The 23,360-nt window shown below is 30.6% G+C and overlaps 2 protein-coding genes across 4 annotated transcripts in view; one reads left to right on the top strand and one right to left on the bottom strand.

Annotated features, from left to right (window-relative positions):
- The window catches only part of LOC145292872 (integrator complex subunit 12-like), an 85,124-nt gene that overhangs the window by 42,171 nt on the left and 19,593 nt on the right, over positions 1-23,360 (top strand). For all 3 annotated transcript variants that reach the window (XM_080138987.1, XM_080138984.1, XM_080138985.1), the window contains exon 5: positions 16,921-17,013. In XM_080138987.1, coding sequence (XP_079995113.1) covers positions 16,921-17,013 — 93 coding nt within the window. The remainder of the gene's footprint in view (positions 1-16,920; positions 17,014-23,360) is intronic.
- LOC145292873 (uncharacterized) lies at positions 900-12,281 on the bottom strand. Its single transcript, XM_080138988.1, has 2 exons — positions 11,909-12,281; positions 900-1,091 (listed from the first exon to the last, which is right to left on the bottom strand). The coding sequence occupies exons 1-2, from the start codon at positions 12,204-12,206 to the stop codon at positions 943-945; spliced, it is 447 nt and encodes a 148-aa protein (XP_079995114.1). The 5' UTR covers positions 12,207-12,281; the 3' UTR covers positions 900-942.

Here is a 23,360-nt window from a genome sequence, read left to right as displayed (position 1 = left end):
ATATATATATATATATATATATATATATACATATATATAAAAGATTAACAGTATAGTTATAATCTAAGATCCAAATATTTATTTTTCATGCAAAACAGCTCCTCTAGCATGTTAAAATTCAGTACATATTTTCCAGATCCGTTTTGTTATGCAGAAACAAACGGTTATTATTGTGTCAATACCGTCTCTTTTTTTACATATACTCTTCAAAACACTTTAATTCATACGTTGAATAAAACCTATCTAGCTTTACAATATTAATAAAGATGGCTGCCAGAACACGCACACAATTTTCAGTTTTCTATGAATTTGTTTTCTTGCAGCATTATATTGTCATGCAGTTTTGCTATCTAAGGAAAGAATTTCCAATTTTTCTAAAGAGTATATGCACGAAAAGAGACGGCATTGACATAATAACTATTTAATAATAATTAATATAATATATATATAATAACTATTTGTTTCTGGATAACAAAACGGATTTGTAAAAAATGTACCAAAATTTTAATATGCTGGAAGAGCTGTTTTGCTATTTGGATCTTGGAATGTAACTGTATTGTTAGTCTTTTATATATGCTTCGTTGCTATATTCAACATACATAAAGCTTGTAAACTAAAAGGATTGTTATATGCAAAGAGTGAAATATAATTGAAAAAAACATATTTTACCAAAACAACATATATACAAATGTACACATTCTGTGAAAAATTACAAAACTTTACTCTTCACCAGTGTTTGTACTGCTATTCATATAAAAAGTTAGTTTGAAACGGTTTGCCATTTTTTTTTCTTTTACTGCATTGATTGAGACATTATATTAATATTAGTAGTGCAAACACTGGCAATGCATAATTTTTGCAAGTTTCGTTGGATGTGGTCAAATAAACAACTGCAGAAATACGAGGCAATTATTTTTGTTTATTTTATTGCAATTCCATGAGTTAGACAATTTTAAAGGAAGCGCACACAGCTCTGGGAAGATCACCTCCAAATGAATCCACTTGTGAGTCAAGGCAGCTGCAGATCATATTGCCAATGATTTTCTGTTCGTTTTCTTTGATTATATTTCCCGAATGTTGGCAATTGCGACCTTAAAAGAAAAGCAGAAAACCATGTATATAGCATCATCATCATCGTCATCAGTTTAATGTTCATTTTATATGTTGGCATGTATTAGACATACAACAACACAACGAAAGTGTAAAAATCATGTATATAGCATCATCATCATCATCATCATCATCACCATCTTCGTCATCAACAGTTTAATGTTTAGTTTACATGTTGACATGTGTTAGACGGCTTTTAGAAATTGATTTCTATGCTAAAAGAAAATTTTCTCATATATGTATATGGGAACGTTTAAAAAGGTTAACATTTATTATATATTATGTATAAATAAATAAGTACGTCCAAAGATGGAGTCCTGCTGCCATATCTGAGCAGGAGCTGCTAAAAACAGCCTATCCTGCCTTGACAGAGTACAAAATAGACTTTGTGGCTTAGTGGGGGATGCCCTTTTCTCTTCCCTGCAGCCTCTCTCCCACAGGAGACGTTGTGAGCCTGTCTTTTATTGTTATTTTCATGGCAAGTGCTCGTCTGAGCTCCAATCACTGGTCTCCCTCGCCGATCTTTCACGAAAAACACCTGTCTGGCTGAAACCACTGTCAGTAATTTTCCCCACTCTTTATCTGTGCCTTAATCCAAGCGTAGATTCCATGAGCAGAGCTTCTTTCTTAGAAGTGCAGGACTGTGGAACTCTCTTCTGTTTGCCTGTTTCCCACCTGACTACAACTTGGATGTCTTCAAGTCCAACATAAACAAATTCCTGATGAACCGATCTCTTAAATAAGACACTTTATCAAATCTCCAATACTAACGATTACTATGATAATATCCCATTGATTACTGTACATGCAATAACCCTTATCCCTGAGTGGCTCCCGGGCCTTGATAAGTGGTGACCTCCATGTAAAAAAAAAAGTGATAGCAGTGTGGAGAGACATGGAAAAAAGCACCCACTGTAGAGACACACTGGCATTTGAACCTGGACACAAAATATAAGATGAAAGTAAGATTAATGCAAATTTTGGCGCTATCAGGATTTGAGTGTCAGCACGAAAAGGTGTTTTTTTTTTTTTAATTTGTGTGTGGGGAAAAATGATATTTTGTGAACAAGATATTGTTTTGAAAAAGAATAATAATAAAAAGAAAAATAAGAAGAGAAAAGTATGATTGTTGCTCGGGAAAAAAAACTGAGACGTAAAAAAATTGCAACACTGATAGACCTTTTTTTTTCTGCTTTCAAACTATTCCCACAGTTATTATGGCGAAGATACATATCTGGAGGGAGATGCATTGACCCTTTACTTGGAGATGGATGAGAGTGACCAACTGGACATCAATAAGACAGAGTCCCAGTTAAGAGGCATTCATGGATGGCACATTTCCAGCCTATAAGAAGTTAACCATGTTTAGATAGGCTGGTGAGCAGGTGAACGTTTATGCAAACAACAGAAAGTTGGTTGAATTGGCTTTGAAGGAGTTGGTCTGGAAAAGTTTGCAAAACTGGTTTTTGTTGCAAGATTCCTGATGTCATCTCCATCAAACTCCAGGAGGCACCAACAATTGAGACTTTGATCATGGGAGACCTAATAGCAATAGCAAGGGTATTGACCAGGGACCAAAGCCACCATGTGATCACAGCCATGAGTCCATCCAGTAATAGATCTGTCGTTCCTATCAGGAGCAGCCCTGGCACCAGTGTAAACTATTACAAATGTAGCCACAAGGGTCACATAGCAAAAAGTCTGTTGAAGATTTGGAACTCATTGCTACCGATGTGGCAAGGTGTGACATTCAGTCTGGGTCTGTGCAGGAAATGAACACAGGGACGAAGCATCAGTTGACAAAGATGTCATGCCTGCTTCTCAAGTCAAGGAACATTTGGCTCGATTTGGACTAGAATGTTAGCACCTGGAAGGGCTGGGTGATGGTACAGGCGTGCTGGGATTGGTGGTCTCAAAGGAGCATGGTGTCAAGTGAGGAGAAATCCCTAATATCATCACATGTCGAACTGTATTCTCTTTGTGTGGAAGGCTTGTTGGGCACTTCCCGGTATGTGTGTGGTTCTGTGTAGTATGTGGGGTGTTCAAGAGGAGAGTTAGTGCAATTAGAAACGGCTGAGATGATAAGGTGACAGACTCCTTACTCCAATGTATGTGTGAGACTGGATTCAGTGAAGCAGAATGATTCAGCTTGTGGGGACTGGTGTGTGGACAGCTGGAAACTGAATACATGGGTCGATGTTAGGGTGCTAGCAACTATGGTTGCATTGGAAAGACATGGGACAGTGTTGGAAGATGCTTGTTCATTGCAACCCAAGAACAATACACAGTATATTAATCTGGCTGAACTAGATGCTGTGTTGAAAGAAATTAACTTGACACTTCAGTAGAAAGCCAAGGTGTTGCATGTAAAAACAGACTCTGCATGTGTATGCAACTGAGTGTCGGACACTCTCAGTAGGAAAGTTCAAGTTCACTCCAAGGCAGCCAGTAAGATGTTCATTAGGAGATGATCAAGCACACTGAAGAAACTGATAAATTAATACAAGCTCTCAGTAGATGTGACGTTGGTTGCGTCAATTCGCAATATGGCTGAGCAATTGACATGCCACAGTAGTGGTTCAATACCATGAAGAAGGACAGGGGAGCCCCTGATTGGTGCAGTGCATGTAACCCTAATTGGTGCAGTGCATTCACAGAAACAGTGGACACCCAGGAGTGTGACATACCACTTATTCTGCCAGAAGAGATTTCCTTGCGACAACGAAAGCAACAATCAAGTTGGCTATATAAATGTGTAAAGAATGTCAATCTATACATCCAGTACAAGTTCACTGGGAGAAGGGAAAGTTAGAAGGGAGTTGTGATTGGCAATGATTAGGGATGGACACTAAGCACTAAGATGCTTACCATTTCCTATTACAGATTGTGATCCGTTGCAGGTTTCAGTGTAAAGGCAGTTAGCATGGCAGTACTCAACAAGTGTGATTTGTAAACTGGAAGTTGTTTTTAAGATCATGGCTCACCACAGGAGCTACTCACGAATAATGACGCAGCTTTCCACAGCAAAGAATTCAGGACATTTGCAGACAAAGGGGGCATGAACCTGAGATTTCATTGCACATATGTCCTGGCCAGGAATGGGATAGTCGAGCAGTGCCACTATACTGTAAAACGAATCGCAGCCAGAATACACTGTATCATACAAGAGGTTCTACTGGTACAATGTGGTCTCAAAAACAATGAGCTCTATTTGACTATGCCAGCCTATGCCATTTACAGTAATAAGGTCCAGGTGAAGTGAGTTGATGTTATGCCACCATCGGCAGGGCCTGAGCACAGTCCCTATCACGTTGAAGACTGCATTTGGGTGAAGATACCGAAGTGTTTCTGTACGACAAAGTTTGGTCAGGGTCGGTTAGTCAAAATGATTAGTCCATAGTCCATCCTAGTGAATAGGATATCCTGACATGTAAAGGACCTGTGCATCCCTATAGTGGCATTACATTAGAAGATTCTGATAGCATAACATCTTTAGAGAATGGGTCAGAGAGTTTAGTATACAATGACGAAACAGAGCCAGACGATTTTCACAAGGCGGAAATAGAAGCGCATGCTCCTGATGAAGCCTGCAGCTCTGAAGAAGCCCCTTTTGTATGAAGGAGTACCCAACAAAAACAGGCGCCTCTGGGATGTTGCCGATGTGATCATGAGATCAGGAAGGTGTGAGATAACGGTATGGAGAGACATGTCAATAAACACCCAAGGTTGGCATGTGGACGCAGTAGAGATGCACTGACATTTAAACCTGTAACCTGTTCCACATAAAAAGTAAGACAAAAATAAGAGGAAATAATGTAAATTTTGGCGCGGTTCAAGTGTCAGCATGAAAAGACGTTTCTTTTTGTAGGAGGGGAAAAAACTATCTCATGCACAAGGGAGTTTGCAGTGAAGAAGAAGGGAAATGTAAGAAAATTGCAATACTAACAAACATTCTATTTTCAATAAGTTTATAAATAAGTGAAAAAAAAAGGTGTTTACACCAAATACCAAAAGATATGATACAATATTGGAGGGCAGGTTTATGTGGAGGATATGTCATCTATACTAATAGGGTGGGTAGAGATTGAGTTAACAGCTTTAGTTAAGATCTGTAATAATTTCTTGAATTTTATAGAGGGAGTTTAGTTTTCACAGCAAATCAACCACAGTGGATCATTCTATTCCAGATCTCTACCATGCTAGAAAGTTACTTATGCCTGAAAGTATTCTGTACCTCTACAAGCCCACCATTCGTCCATGTATGGAGTACTGCTGTCACATTTGGGCTAGTGCATCTGCTACTAGTCTCTCACTCCTGGAGAGTTGCCAACCTGATAGGTCCTGAACTGTTATCTAAGCTTCAACCTCTGTCCCATCAATGAAATTTTGCATCCCTCTGCCTATTTTACAAGTATTTTAATGGTGGATACTCCGACAAACTACAAGCCCTTGCACCCCCTTGACGTAAATACCTCCAACAAACCTGACAAGCAGCAAAGTCCCACCCTACACAATTGAGATCTCTCGATGTAAGAAAGCCTTCTACTCTAATAGTTTCTTCCTCAGAACTGTTAGACTTTGGAATTCCCTTCTGGGTTCCTGCTTCACCGACTGTACTGAAATGCAGAAGTTCAAGTGTAATGTGAACAAACATCTTGCTGTTCAACTCCATAGTATCCCTGCAACTTATGTCCCTGATAGTAGCCCCCTACATCAAATGACATTGTACCTTGTTTGGAGTGAAAATGCAATTACAAAAAAGATATAGTTTTAAAATAAGTAGTTTATCTGTAGAAAAATTTAATAGCTCACTTAGTGATATTGCGGTCAGCATGATTTCTATTAGTGCTTGTTCTACAAGAGTTGAAAATAATCAGATTTTTTTTAAAATACTTTATTATTTAATGGTATTTTATTGAATAGCCGTGCAAGTTTTTTTGCGTGATAGCTTTTCTTGTGAATGTTTTTATATTTTTGGCAGTCAATCAGTATGTAACTGACTGAGAGTAATTCATAGCAGCTGGTACACCACAGCATTGTTTCTTCTTTAAGCAGGTAGGCATGAATTAAGTATGTGTGTCCAATTTTAATTCTACTTAATATGATAGCTTGTCTTCGATTGAGTAGTGGTTATGTGATTTCCAGTTTAATTGTGGGTTGATGTTTATAGTTGTTATTTGGAAACATGTACTTTGCCATTTTCTTATGTTGGATTTGCTTCTTGTTTTGTTATTTGTAAATGGGAGTTTAAGAGTTGTTATTGTCATTTTAATAACTTATTTTGCAAGTGTATTGGCCATTTAATTTCCTTTAATGCCCACATGGCTAGGAATCCATGCTAAAATTGCTGCTTTGCTGTGGTCTTTTAGATATTGGTATATTTTATTTCTAATATCTCTTGTATGGGTGGTTTTCATTTCCTTCTTCGATTGCTGCCAGGCTGGATAGAGAATCTGAGAATATTATGTGTTTGTCTATCTCTAAGTTCTTGATCATGCCCAGTGCCATTTTAACTGCTTGGAGTTCAGCTGTATAGATGGATATGTTGTTTGGTTATTTGATTTGTTGGTGGTTATTTATATTAGTGTCTACTGCTTCTGTTCCGTCTATGGTTTTGGACCCAGCAGTGTAGAAGGCATTGTGGTCTGAGTATTTATCTCTAAGTTTATTGAACCTATTTTTGGCAGATGCAGTTGTTGGTTGCATTTTATTTTGTTGAGTTAATGTAAAATGTCAGGTTTGGTCCAAAATGTAAATTGCTCATTGTGAGTGGTGAAATATTGTTGAGAAGTAATATATATTTAGGGTATTATATGTAGGTTTCTAAGAAGTCGTAACCTACTATGCATACACTTAATTAAAGTTTCTTGTTTTTTACTTAGACACTTACCTCACTCACTAAATCTAATTATTTCTGTCTTTTCATTAAAACATAGTTAACTCGATATATTATCAGATCTATAAGCATTAGTTTTTCTAATTATATTCCATTTAACTATTGGTATTTGATTATTTTTGGTTAGGTTCCAGTGATGTATGGAAAGTGAAGTTTTATTTGAATAATTAAAATTGTTAAAAGAGCATTTATGACTAGTGTATCTTTCTTGGAAGGAAAGTCGCGATTTCTACATAGTATTTGTTTTTGATTGTAATTGTAGTTTTGTAAACTATGGAGGTTGATAAGCATTTCTGCTGTGGTGGACATTATGTTTTTGTTAATGCAGTTGCATGCTTTAGTGTCTGTACTTTTATTAGAGTTAGGATTAGTATTATTGTTTAATATTTTATTATTGTGGTTTTTAATTATTTTTTCTCAGTTGTCACTAAGTTATTGGTATTTTTATGAAAATTAGTATAGAGGATATTGTTAGGAGGGAAATCGAGGTTAATTAAATTTAAAAATCTTTTACCTAGTTTGGTCTTAACCATTTGATTAAATGGAGGTGTGAACCAAATAATTTTTCTCTTTCTTACACACACACACATATGTAGATGTTATTTGTTTTTGCTTTTGCGATACTTTTTTGAATGACTTATACAAAAGCACATTTTTACCTAAATGCAAGTTAAGAATAATTTTCCCTTTGACCAATTTGGTACCCCCAAATGGGGAGCGGCATATGTATTTTTTAAAATATAATTATCCACTGACACATGTTTCGTCATCTACGACTCAACAGAGTGGCTGAATCTAGCGAGATTCGAAATCAGGTTGTGTGTTCGAATCTCACTAGATTCAGTCACGCTGATGAGTCGTAGACGATGAAACCTGTGTCAGTGGATAATTATATTTAAAAAATTATAGCATAATCATGTTGACCAAAGTTAAACAACATTGAGCCTAGTCAGTACCAGATAGGTTATCATTTGGGAATCTCAGGTGCTGTATGTATGAGTATGTCGACACCTCTCTGCAAGAACTTAATGTTGTCATTTTCCTTTCTGGGATATACATGTGACTGGGAACCGCTTGTGAAATTAATATTCTCTTAACATTTACTCCTTTAGAGGAAGCCAGTTCAGTGGCCGGCATATTACTTTTTTAGTTATGTCATTAGATGATGGTTTAATACATTTGAATTGGGTATGTTTATAATAACCACTATCTTTTAATACTTTGTTATAAAAAGTTTTATGTGCATTGAAGATTTCTTTATTAACAAAGTTGTTGCTAATTCTTCTTTAAATCAATATAGGAATATGTTAAATTATAGTTTTTTGATGATTCGAGAATAGGTATACATAGATTGGGTTCGCATTGTCTTTATTATAAGGCTTGTATGTTCCTTTATTTGAGTTAAGTTTATAACGTGTAACAGAAGCATTACATGTTATGTTAAATTGTTTTATGTATTAAATGTTACCAAACATCTCTATGAAAGGCTATCTTTGTTTGACATGTCTGTTCTGATTAAGTTTATAATTACAACTTTAGTAATCAAATTTTGTTCATTCTGTTAATCGTTTTCAATCTTCTCATAATATACTTCATCATTCAACTGCTGGTCCTCAAACAAATCCAACCAATATGAATAAATATTTGAAGATATAAAAACTTGAAGTATAAAGACTTACTAAAATGGCTGGATTCAGCATTAAATAAAATGGGTTGATATACATTGAAACGAAACACCCAAATCAAACTGCCAATCCATCCATCTCATTAACCTTTGTTCTTAAATAGCTTTTGACCTTTATAATTGGTGACTCATTTGTAAAATAAATAATTTTTTTTTATTCAGTTTTCACCTCCAATAAGGCACAGTGCCACTTTGAAGTAGGGGGTTACTATCAGGGACATATTTTGCAGAGGTATTATGAAGGGAGATGAGTAGCAAGATGTCTGTTCACATTACACTTAAGCTTCTGCATATCAGTACAGTTGGGAAAGCAGAATCCGCGAAGGGAGTTCCAAAGTCTAGCAGTTCTAGGGAAGAAACTATAGGAGTAGAAGGCTTTCTTACGCCTAGGGATCTCTACTGAAGGGGTGGGATTTAGCTGCTTGTCGGGTTTGTCAGGAGTATTCACATTGAGGGGGTACAAGTGCTTGTAGTTCGTCAGAACATTCACCATTAAAGTACTTGTAAAACAGTCAGAGGGATGCAACATTTCGTCAATGGGACAGAGGCTGATAATAAAAATTTAAAAAATTAAAAATTAAAAAAAAATAATAATAAAAATAATCTAAATTACAGAAAAAAAAACTAAGCAGTCTACTTAATATTATAATTTGAGACGCTTCAGTTTAAGATAAAATCAGAGTAAAAATACTTGTACCCAGCTGAGGTTTGAACTCATAAGCTCTACATTTAAGTACAAAATACTAACCAATTAAGCCAACAAATTAGTTGTTTATCACACTGTTGAATGTTGGTTAAAAATAGCAGTGGCATTCTTTCCGTATTCCCTTTTTCTCTGTCAGCCCAAAACAATGAAAGAAACTAAAACAAAAAAGACCTATGAACACTTTCTTTCATTTTTACCAGTGACAATTCAAATATGTTAGCAACCTTCATGTGAGCTCTCATTTAAGTACCTGATTTTAAAGAAAAAGAAAAGCAGTGCCAACAACAGAATCAATCGATCGCAAATGTTGTACAGTTTTGATTTATACAAAATTACGATTTACAATATTGGTTTGCTATTAAATAATGCACAAAGGTTTCATATGCCATGAAAACAATTGATTAATCATTTACAATGCGGTAAAGCTGTTTGAATTGTTTTGGTCTCATATTAGTTTTCTTCCAAAGCTAACACAAACATGTGCTCTCATTGATTTTTTTTTGGTTCATCAAAATATCAATTCAAATCAGTACATGATACACTTTTCAAATCTTAAAGTGTAACTGTGTCCTTGGAAAAGATTTAATTCATGTTTATCTAAGAATAAAACTGACTTAACCAGTTTAGGTATTTACGTGGAGAGAAGCCTGAATTTGTTTTTGTTTTGCTTTTTTTGTTAATGATTTCTAAACTTTTGAAAATTGATAAATATTCTAATTTGTTGAAGTTATAGTTTTACAAGCAGGTCGGCTAACTGGTCACTTTTCTACAAGGAGGGGTCGCTTTTTTTACTGATATTTTCAAAAGTCATCCCTTCTTTTCGATTGACTAGTCTTAACCTTCGCCACTTCCAGTTAGGCATTGGACGCAACAGCAAAGACATCATGTTTTTTTTTCACATTCTTTTCTTCCTTCACAGTACAGGTTAAAGCCTGCCGTGCTACTCCCACTTTTTTTTTTTTTTTTTTTCCTCAACACACACCCCAAACACCCGGGCAACGCCGGGCACCCAGGCTAGTTATATAGAAAAATGATTTTATAAAATTAACAGTAGGTTCTCTACAGTGCAATGTAGACTACAATGTATTGTTAACTAAGTCACTGTAAGAGGCATGTCAGCTTCCTCCTGGTGAACTGTGGTAGGTTCCCAATTAAAGTAGCCAATCAATCGATTTTATTGAAAAAAGGCGATTTCACCGATTTCAGTGACAATAAAAATATCGGTGCATGAAACAGTTGTTGATCATCATTCAATCCCGGGCAACGTCATACTATAAATCAAATTTATTCTTATCACTACCTTCTATATTTTGCTTGACATTTCAGGACTCTACAGACAAATTTACATTTAACAACTAAATCTTTTTGTTTACTAGCCAAACTCATGCAATATTATTTCACTCTAATGTTATGAATAAAACAGCTCCACAAGTTTTGTTTTATTTTCTAATTCTCTAAGACAATACAGACAAAATTTATGGGAGGAAATTCAGAAATTCCAAGAACAATTACATTCAGTTGTATTGTTACCTGCAAATATGACTAAGAATAATTCAAATCAACTAAAAAATACAAGTTTGAAATCTAATCAGTTTTAATATCAGTTACTAAACTTGAAACAACAACTTCATCATTGCATTACATTCACTTCCATTTGTCACCTGTCAAACTTTGAAATAGGTCATTTATAAATATCCAGTAAACTTACCGAGAAAATGTTTTTGCAATGATAATTATGTTTATCAATGTTTCCATATTTAAAAAAAAAAACGACTTCAAAGTTTTTAAAACTGATACCACATGTATATATTATTTAATTGGAATTCATTATTGAGATGAATATTATTTGTTAATTTATTTTATTGCGGACTATTATCCTCATCTTTCTTAGATGTTGTTTCACGACGTTTCAGCCAACTATTCCTCTGGCCTTTGTCAGGTAGTAACTGCGACGGGATAGGAACTCCGAATCTTCTAACTGCATTCTCAGCAATTACTGGCATCCATAGTTGTTGTCGTCTCACCACATTTTGGCCAAGTAAGCCTCTCAAAAAAGAGTATATTGTTTTATTTTAAAAAAAAAGATAAAAAAGAGTATATTGTTTTATTTTTAAAAAAAGATAAAAAAGAGTATATTGTTTTATTAAAAAAAAGATTAAGAAATATATTGTTTTATTAAAAAAAGATAAAGAAAAGGAGTATGTTGTTCTTTAAACCTTTTATTGTTTCAATAATTTGATTTTGCTCATTTTATTTAAAAAATAATAATAAAGGTTGAAAAGACATTTTTAACTCAGTAATAAGCTTTGGAAGATTGTCAGTGAAAAAAGAAAACACACACACAATCGCCAATCAATAAGCATTTTATTATTTCTAGTCGCTACGGGGAAAAATCACTTGCAAAATAAATCCCTGCATTTTCCTGCGAACCAGACCTGCTACCTCAACTGTTCTGCATCTACTGTACCCCAAAACTCTCATCCATTCTTTCAAGAAAGAAAAATGCACTTACCATTTGGACACGTTTTGCAACAAGCTCCAGGGAGTGCAACAGAATCTACACACTTTGGGTCCCAACATTCTTCCATATAGCACCTTGGTTCCTCATCAACTGCATGGCATATGCAGTATTCACAGTTGGTCCTTCGAAATGTCTGACCGAGAGTTCTATTTCGGCAACCTTGAGGGCCTTGCTTGAGATCCTGGACAAAAGGTAATGCATTTGTGCACACAAAGTAGCTAGAATTGACCACTAAGGCAACCAGAAACAATAACAAATCAACTATTGATAACCGCAGCTGTTTTCTCATACTGCAGGTATTTATTGGTGTGACTATCTGATGGATCACTGCTTTCCGTATGCCTTTTAATAATAGAAATAACAAGAAGGGATTTATAAACAACGGAGGACAGCTGGTTCGTTTTCATTTGTCCTGTAACAGCAGACATGCAATTGATTGGATTGTGAAATGATTGATTTAATTTTGTATGAATTCTCACATCTCTTTGAAAGGCTCTCTCTCTCTCTCTCTGTCTATTCGTCTGTCACACTTAAGTATAAGATATAATTTGCATCATTAAATAGCCACATCAAATGTAAACATCTTATTTTAAAAGAACATATTCCGTCTGTCACAAATGCAGCAAAAAAATAAAATAAAATGCTTCGTCAGTGTTAATACATAATCATATAAAATAATGTCAGAATTAATGAAGTTAAAGAAATAAGAAAGAAAACGTTAAAGCTAGCATTTTCATTGGTCCGTCATGCATAAGTTTGAAATAGTATTTTTGTTGGTTTGTCATGTATAAGTTTAGAATTGCATTTTGGTCTGTCATATTTAAAATAGCTTTTTTAGTCAGTTTGTCATGCATAAGTTTTAAATAGCATTTTCATTGGTCTGTCATGCCCAGTTTGAAATAGCATTTTTATTCCTCTGTCACACTTTAGTTTTGAAACAGCATCTTTTTTTTTTTCAAATTTTTTTTTTACAAAGTGATCACCACTTATCAAGGCCCGGAAGCCACTCGGGGATAAGAGTTATTGCGTGTGCAGTACGTTAGTGTTGAGATTTGATAAAGTGTCTTATGTAAGGGGGTGGTTCATCAGGAATTTGTTTATGTTGGACTTGAAGACATCCAAGTTGTAGTCAGGTGGGAAAAAGGCAAACGGAACAGGGTTCCACAGGCATGCACTTCTAAGAAAGAAACTTTGTTCATGGAATCTACGTTTTGGTTTTGGCACAGATAAAAAGTAGGGAAAAGTTTTGACAGGGGTTTCAGCTAGACGAGTGTTTTTTGTGAAAGATTGGCGAGAGGGGACTAGGGATTGGAGCTCAGACGCGCACTTGTCATGGAAGTAACAATTTCTGCATAAGTTTGAAATAGCATTTTCATTAAATTTGCAATAGAGCGTGCCCAACCTCCCAAAAATATAGCTCCTAGAATCATTAATGAAATTTTCAACTTTTTCTTCAATTAAATTATATTTGGTATCAATAAACTTCAGTCTGTACCTTACTTCATCCAACAAAATTTAGTTATAAATGTCCAATACGTCTTTATTTTATTGCCACAAAATAATACATGGGGAGCACTTTAGTGATCATTTCATCAGTACAAGATGTGATCATGAATGGGCTTCACACTCTCTAGACCATACCCCCTCTCCAATTTTTATCCGTGGGGTTATCTCAAAGATAATGTTTATCAAAATATTCCCAAACTATTTCTGAATTGACACGAGCCATCACAGATCAAATTAGGGCAATGCAAAGAGAGGCGGAGTATGTGATAGTTGACAAATGTTGCATCTTGTATTCAGATGTGCTTGTGATACTATCGACGTTAGGAAGTAAAAAGAAAAGAGAAAAAAAAAATTTAACAAAAAAAGGAGAAAACAGGTTTATTAGCAAAACAATAAGGAGGAGTTGTTCACTAAGGTACACAAAGGAAGAAAAAATAGGATTGTTAATCAAGGTATGGCGATTTTCAGAACAAAGGATCGTTCAATCTAATTTAGAAATAGTTTTAGGAGTGGGGATGAGTCTTGCAACAGCTTGCAACAGTTGGGGACAGCTTACGGACAGTCTTGAGTTTGTGACGGTTGAGGACAGTTTTAAATTGAAGATAGTTGCAAATTTGACACAGTTGAAGGCAGGTTATGGCTTGGACCAAATCGAGATAGCTTAAAAAGATTGAGATGAACTGACATCATCTGACCGACACAGCCTCGACAGAATGTAGATTTCGAACTTGGCGTGTAAAAGGTTGATGGTGTCACACACAGAGGATGCAACTGATATTTGCAGAATGTATTGGAGTGTGTGTATTTTTTCTTTTAGACTTGTGAACCCGTGTGTTTCCTCTCCCCTGCCCCCCCTTCAGCAGCTGACAATATGAGAAACAGTAATATGGCCAGAAGAGAATACAAAGTAGAAGAAGACCCAGAAAGCAGTATTGGGATCAGCGGCGTTAGTTGTTGAGTGGCAGACCATGTGGTTCTATCACATCCTTATCATTGAAGTGATAAAACAAATACTGTTGCATATTCATGACTGGATCTTAGTGGACAAGTTAGGCATAGACTAAAGCTTATTTATACCAAATATGGTTCCATGTATGACATTTTTTTTTGGGGGGGGGGGAGGGGTTAGGTGTATATCTCTGACCATCTTTTTTATTTATCCTTCTTTCTCCCAAGTCCATTGTTATGGCTTCCTTCCAAGTTTTATTTGGACTTTTCTCTTAAATTGAACCTGTACCTGAACATCTGCATCTGTTACACAGTGCTACATCTACTAACCCAACAACTGAAATTATTTCATAAATCTATCATTTGAAATAACATTTTTGTTGATCTGTCGTTCAAGTTTGAAATAGTTGTTCTTCAGTCTGTGTCAGTTGAATGGATATATCGTAAGAATATTCATTGTTGTTTATTTTGGAAATTTCTTAAAGAGTTCTGTCGCAACTATTTTTGCTTGTTTGACTAATAAGTTCAAATAAGAAGCAAAGTTGAAGTTGGTGGGAATCGGAGGGAGTCAGTTGAACTCCTAAGTTTGGTATTTTGGAATTCTAGGGATCCAAGTCTGATATTTTTGAATTCTAACAACATGAGTCAGATATTTTTAAATTTTGGGGGCTTGGGTCAGATATTTTAATAGTCTGGACCAGGATATTTTGAGAATTCTATGAGCCTGAGCCAAGGTATTTTTTTAATTTTCTGAGCCTGAACCAAGGTATTTTTTTAATTTTCTGAGCTTGAGCCGAGGTATTTTTGAATTCTATGACTTTGAGCTGAGGTATTTTTGAATTCTATGACTTTGAGCTGAGGTATTTTTGAATTCTATGACTTTGAGCTGAGGTATTTTTGAATTCTATGACTTTGAGCTGAGGTATTTTTGAATTCTATGACTTTGAGCTGAGGTATTTTTGAATTCTATGACTTTGAGCTGAGGTATTTTTGAATTCTATGACTTTGAGCTGAGGCATTTTTGAATTCTATGAGACTGAGATGGATAACTCCACATACTCATTACAGTATATTCTTTTCCTTGTTTAGACTCTCAGGTATATATCCATTGATATCTTATATGTTTTTATGTACAGTGATGTGGTTCTAAGTTGATTAATTGTCTCTGTGTAGGATATATACTCGAGAGTAAAAACAATGAAAAGAATATTCTGTTGTCCTAGCCCTACTCATTACATACTTGAATTTTATTTTGCTGCAACTATTTTTCTGTCATAAAATAATTATTGCTTATACTCTGTTTTCTATGCATCTTTTTGTTTGCTTTTAATTATTATAAATTGTGCGATTGTATTTATTCAGTAACGACTGTGTTATCGTTAAATGTTGGTTGATAGTTTCAACAAAATAAATATTATTTATGTTATTACAAAGATAATTCATGAAAATATTTATTTTTTGGATAACGAATAATTGATAGCAAAAAGTTTTTTTAATGATTTTTAAAATAATTTTTTCCTTTTTTATGACTTTTTTGTTCAAATCAGGATAAATTAGTTTTTTTTGATATAATAAATCGAAGCTAGCAAATGTTTTCTTAACTGATATTGGCTGCTGTGATTTAATTAGACAGTTTTTTGGCACCTTTCAGCGTTTTACATAAATTGCCTGGAAAATTCCAACAGTAGTATGGTCCTTATTCTGCATAAGTGTTAGATACAGCAGGGCAATGCCGAAGGTATTGCTAGTCAACGATTGTTATGATTGTTGTAATATTTGTAAAAATAGAGTGTTATCATAGAATAAATATTTACAGAGAAAATTATTTGTGTTAGGATGTTTTAAAATTAAGGAATGTAGAACAAACAAATAATTTAAGTGGGTTGACCTCTGGGGTCCGACATGGTTTTGCGTAAAGGTCATTTTAGAGTGATGTGGAATTAGGTAGACGTTTGGAAAAGATATATTTTTTGAACATTCAAGAATCAGGGGTAGGAAAGAACGGATCGATTTGGACAGTGATGGCTCCCATTCAAGGACCAGTGTCAATTTTCCAATGGGGAAACATCAGTAATAAAAGTTGCTGAAAACATGACATGATATTTGTTGATTTATTGAGATTCATTGTAGCTCCCCGCAAGAATCCTTCAACAAGATCAGGGATGGCAAAGGTATGTTTCTCTGTTTGGCCCGATGTTACAACCTCCGAGAACTGTTATTTGTCCCTTTTCTTACATGTCTGTTGTTTAAAATGTATCTGTTGTCGTAGGTTTTTATACCACTAGATGATGCACGAGTTTAGACACACGGGCATAATATATACATCCCGTTCATGTGATATAGAATGAATATCGCATATTCACTCTGGTGCCGTAATATAGAACTCTCCAAGACCACAACATGAGTACGATTTACTCTCACTCTGATTCTTCAACTTTAACAATAGCATTTATTGCTCCCGATTACCCTAATGCAGGGTCACTTTTTCTAGTTTATTTCTCTACTACAGTCGGCTGTTTTTGTGATCCAATCTATTTTGTCTCTTGCAGGAATGCCACAAACCCCCTGTTACTGGCCAGGATGTTAACGACCCTCGATTTGTGTGGTACTGTACGAGATGTGTAAAGAATTTGGAGAAAATGGTAAGTGTCTTTTGATTCTAACTATTTGGTGGGATTGTATGTGTGTGGCATGGGTGTACTTGTGTGTGTGTGTGTGTGTGTGTGTATAGCATGTCCATGTGTACACGTTTGTTTGTGTGGTGTGTCTGTCTGTATGTGTCTATGTGTGTGTGGGGGTGTCTGTTGATGTGTGCGTATGTTGTTGAATTTGTAACGTTTCAAAAAAAAAAAAAAGCAATGCAAACAAAGCTTAGCACACAGTCTTTTCACACAAGCGTGTGCTTCTGCGTTTTCAACAAATGCGTACTTGCTTCACACGTATTGGTTTTGCTAGTGAGCAATCAGGAAACACAATCAATTAATAAAAGTCTTTTTTGTGGTCTTTATTCTTTTTAGTATTGCTTTCCATGTGTGTGTGTGTGTGGTCAACATAATCTCTACTTACTGGCATAGGGTCCTGATATGATTCTGCTCTGCTAATACTTTTAATTTTTTTTAGCAAAAAACCAAAAAAGTGGGCAAAGCAAATTTATCCTCACCCTATCGTTTTTAAAAAGGCAAACAAGAGCAGATATTTATGTGTTTATTTCATTTGCGTGTTTTATGAAAAAATGCAATTTCAAACATATGTGTTATAAATGGCTGAATATTGTCTTCCTTAGCACATCTAATAAATTATCATTCTCCTCACCGTGTTATCCAATCTTCAATGCTTGTCCGAAACTATCTCTACAATGAAAAATTCAAAAAGAAAAAATTCTATGATGCACATACCCATGACAGGAAAGAAAATATTGTTTATCAAAAATCATGTAAATTGAACAAGTGGTTTTATTTTTAAATAAGAAAATTAAATTTTATGGCAAAATGATATGGAACAACCTTGTGATGTCATCTTGAAAACAGTCTGAAAGAGCAAGGGAGATAACTCCAAATAATTCTAACTTTTGTAAAATTTTAGAGAGCCATTCTTAAGGAAAGGAGGCATTGGAAAAAACTCCAAATGGCTCAAAAATAATCTTCTTATAAAAATAAAACTATTTGATCAATTTATGTGATTTTTAATGTACAATATTTTCTTTCGGTCATAGTGATGTGGATGATACAGATTTTTCTTTACTTTTGTTTTTTCATGCATTGGGTTGGTGGGGGGGGGTAGTTCTAGACAAGCACTTCAGGTCAAGTAAAGGGTGGGGTAGAGCAACTTGCTCATTTAAATTTGGTGCCTAATCCAAATAAGCAGGTTGCTCTGCTCCACGCTATACTCCTTGATAATCAAGAGGTTACCTGGAACAAACACTTGCTTTCTATCAAATTTACATTCATATCCAATGGTTCTTTTATTAAGGACTGATGTTGTTGCTTTTAGGATTGCTGTTTGTAAAGTTCATTTACCAGTAATTGTGTCTAGTTTTAATTTTAAAATTTGATTAAACCAGCTTCCCCTACCACAACTGGTATAATGTTCATTTTTTTCAGGAATCACATTGTTTTCAAGTAATTTTCGAGGTTCTTGTATTTTTTCATGTCACCTTCTAATTAAAGCACTTGATTGAGGTAAAAAATTAAGCTTTAACAATTAAAAGAAACCTTCTCAACCACTGATTACCATGATTAATAATACACCACCTGAGAGCTCTTTATTCAACCTCCTCGGATTAACATTTACAGGCAGCATGAGTTGGAACAAATACATTGAAGACATTGCCAAAGCTACTGCAAAGAAGGTAGGCTCTCTCTACCTTGCTAGAAAATTATTTACACCTGACGGTATCTTTTATCTCTACAAAACCACCATTTGCCCATGAATAGAGCATTGTTGCCACATAGGCTGGTGGATCTACCACTAGTATCGCCATCTTTGACGGTCTAAAAAAGAATCTTTAATCTAATTGGCCCCACACTACCATTGTGGCAATGTGGCATTGCTATGCCTGTTTTACAAGTATTTCAATAAAATGTGCTCTGACAAACTCATAGCACTTGTGACTGGTCGATATACATACTCCTGACAAACCTGACAAGGAGTAAAATCCTACTCCTTCACTGTGGGTGTCCCTAAATGCTAGAAAACCTTATACTCTTATAGTTTCTTCTCTCAAACAACCGCATTTTGAAATTTCCTCCCAGTTCCTTGCTTCCATGACTATATGCAGAAATTTAAATGTAATGTAAACAGATATATTACTATTTAGCTTTATGCACAGTGTCTCTGTTAACATCATCCCAAATAGGTCTAAGTGGCAATATGTCTTGTTTGTGACGAATAAGATGATTATGAAGATGATGATAGTAATAATAATAAAAAATAATTAAATAATAATAATAACATAGTAATAATAATAAAATGACAATAATATAATTAATAATTATAATAATAAAAATGATAATAACAATAATTATAAGAATGATAATAATAATATTAATAATAAAAATAATAATAAGATTAATAATAATATTTATGATAATAATTATAATTAGAATAATGATAATAATATGATTAATAATATTAATAATTAGAATAATGATAATAATAATTATGATAATGATAATAATATTAATAACAATTAAACGACAGTCACTCCAATGTAAGTGTGGCACACAAATGAATAACACACACTATCCTATTAATATATAGATAATAATAAAAGAATGATAATAATTATAATAAAATAATAATAATGATGAGAATAATAATAATTATAATAAAATAATAATAATGATGAGAATGATAATAATTATAATAAAATAATAATAATGATGAGAATAATAATAATTATAATAAAATAATAATAATGATGAGAATAATAATAATTATAATAAAATAATAATAATGATGAGAATAATAATAATTATAATAAAATAATAATAATGATGAGAATGATAATAATTATAATAAAATAATAATAATGATGAGAATAATAATAATTATAATAAAATAATAATAATGATGAGAATAATAATAATTATAATAAAATAATAATAATGATGAGAATGATAATAATTATAATAAAATAATAATAATGATGAGAATAATAATAATTATAATAAAATAATAATGATGAGAATAATAATAATTATAATAAAATAATAATAATAATGATGAGAATAATAATAATTATAATAAAATAATAATGATGAGAATAATAATAATTATAATAAAATAATAATAATGATGAGAATAATAATAATTATAATAAAATAATAATAATGATGAGAATAATAATAATTATAATAAAATAATAATAATGATGATGAGAATAATAATAATTATAATAAAATAATAATAATGATGAGAATAATAATAATTATAATAAAATAATAATAATGATGATGAGAATAATAATAATTATAATAAAATAATAATAATGATGAGAATAATAATAATTATAATAAAATAATAATAATGATGAGAATAATAATAATTATAATAAAATAATAATAATGATGAGAATAATAATAATTATAATAAAATAATAATGATGATGAGAATAATAATAATTATAATAAAATAATAATAATGATGAGAATAATAATAATTATAATAAAATAATAATAATGATGAGAATAATAATAATTATAATAAAATAATAATAATGATGAGAATGATAATAATTATAATAAAATAATAATAATGATGAGAATAATAATAATTATAATAAAATAATAAAAATGATGAGAATAATAATAATTATAATAAAATAATAATAATGATGAGAATAATAATAATTATAATAAAATAATAATAATGATGAGAATAATAATAATTATAAAAAAATAATAATAATGATGAGAATAATAATAATTATAATAAAATAATAATAATGATGATGAGAATAATAATAATTATAATAAAATAATAATAATGATGAGAATAATAATAATTATAATAAAATAATAATAATGATGAGAATAATAATAATTATAATAAAATAATAATAATGATGAGAATAATAATAATTATAATAAAATAATAATAATGATGATGAGAATAATAATAATTATAATAAAATAATAATAATGATGAGAATAATAATAATTATAATAAAATAATAATAATGATGAGAATAATACTAATTATAATAAAATAATAATAATGGAGAGAATGATAATAATTATAATTAAATAATAATAATGATGAGAATAATAATAATTATAATAAAATAATAATAATGATGAGAATAATAATAATTATAATAAAATAATAATAATGATGAGGATAATAATAATTATAAAAAAATAATAATAATGATGATGAGCATAATAATAATTATAATAAAATAATAATAATGATGAGAATGATAATAATTATAATAAAATAATAATAATGATGAGAATAATAATAATTATAATACAATAATAATGATGAGAATAATAATAATTATAATAAAATAATAATAATAATGATGAGAATAATAATAATTATAATAAAATAATAATGATGAGAATAATAATAATTATAATAAAATAATAACAATGATGAGAATGATAATAATTATAATAAAATAATAATAATGATGAGAATAATAATAATTATAATAAAATAATAATAATGATGAGAATAATAATAATTATAATAAAATAATAATAATGATGAGGATGATAATAATTATAATAAAATAATAATAATGATGTGAATAATAATAATTATAATACAATAATAATGATGAGAATAATAATAATTATAATAAAATAATAATAATAATGATGAGAATAATAATAATTATAATAAAATAATAATGATGAGAATAATAATAATTATAATAAAATAATAACAATGATTAGAATGATAATAATTATAATAAAATAATAATGATGAGAATAATAATAATTATAATAAAATAATAATAATGATGAGAATAATAATAATTATAATAAAATAATAATAATGATGAGAATGATAATAATTATAATAAAATAATAATAATGATGAGAATAATAATAATTATAATAAAATAATAATAATGATGATGAGAATAATAATAATTATAATAAAATAATAATGATGAGAATAATAATAATTATAATAAAATAATAATAATGATGAGAATAATAATAATTATAATAAAATAATAATAATGATGAGAATGATAATAATTATAATAAAATAATAATAATGATGAGAATGATAATAATTATAATAAAATAATAATAATGATGAGAATAATAATAATTATAATAAAATAATAAAAATGATGAGAATAATAATAATTATAATAAAATAATAATAATGATGAGAATAATAATAATTATAATAAAATAATAATAATGATGAGAATAATAATAATTATAATAAAATAATAATAATGATGAGAATAATAATAATTATAATAAAATAATAATAATGATGATGAGAATAATAATAATTATAATAAAATAATAATAATGATGAGAATAATAATAATTATAATAAAATAATAATAATGATGATGAGAATAATAATAATTATAATAAAATAATAATGATGAGAATAATAATAATTATAATAAAATCATAATAATGATGAGAATAATAATAATTATAATAAAATAATAATAATGATGAGAATAATAATAATTATAATAAAATAATAATAATGATGAGAATAATAATAATTATAATAAAATAATAATAATGATGAGAATAATACTAATTATAATAAAATAATAATAATGGTGAGAATGATAATAATTATAATTAAATAATAATAATGATGAGAATAATAATAATTATAATAAAATAATAATAATGATGAGAATAATAATAATTATAATAAAATAATAATAATGATGAGAATGATAATAATTATAATAAAATAATAATAATGATGAGAATAATAATAATTATAATAAAAAAATAATAATGATGAGAATAATAATAATTATAATAAAATAATAATAATGATGAGAATAATAATAATTATAATAAAATAATAATAATGATGAGAATAATAATAATTATAATAAAATAATAATAATGATGAGAATAATAATAATTATAATAAAATAATAATAATGATAAGGATAATAATAATTATAAAAAAATAATAATAATGATGATGAGCATAATAATAATTATAATGAGAATAATAATAATTATAATAAAATAATAATAATGATGAGAATAATAATAATTATAATAAAATAATAATAATGATGAGAATAATAATAATTATAATAAAATAATAATAATGATGAGAATGATAATAATTATAATAAAATAATAATAATGATGAGAATAATAATAATTATAATAAAATAATAATAATGATGAGAATAATAATAATTATATAAAAATAATAATAATGATGAGAATGATAATAATTATAATAAAATAATAATAATGATGAGAATAATAATAATTATAATAAAATAATAATAATGATGATG

This window comes from Euprymna scolopes, chromosome 14, assembly GCF_053919585.1.
Source record: "Euprymna scolopes isolate OS-2025 chromosome 14, ASM5391958v1, whole genome shotgun sequence".
NCBI classification, from domain to species: Eukaryota; Metazoa; Mollusca; class Cephalopoda; order Sepiida; family Sepiolidae; genus Euprymna; species Euprymna scolopes.
The sequence above is the reverse complement of the archived record's forward strand: the minus strand, read 5'-3'. Positions and strand labels throughout refer to the sequence as shown.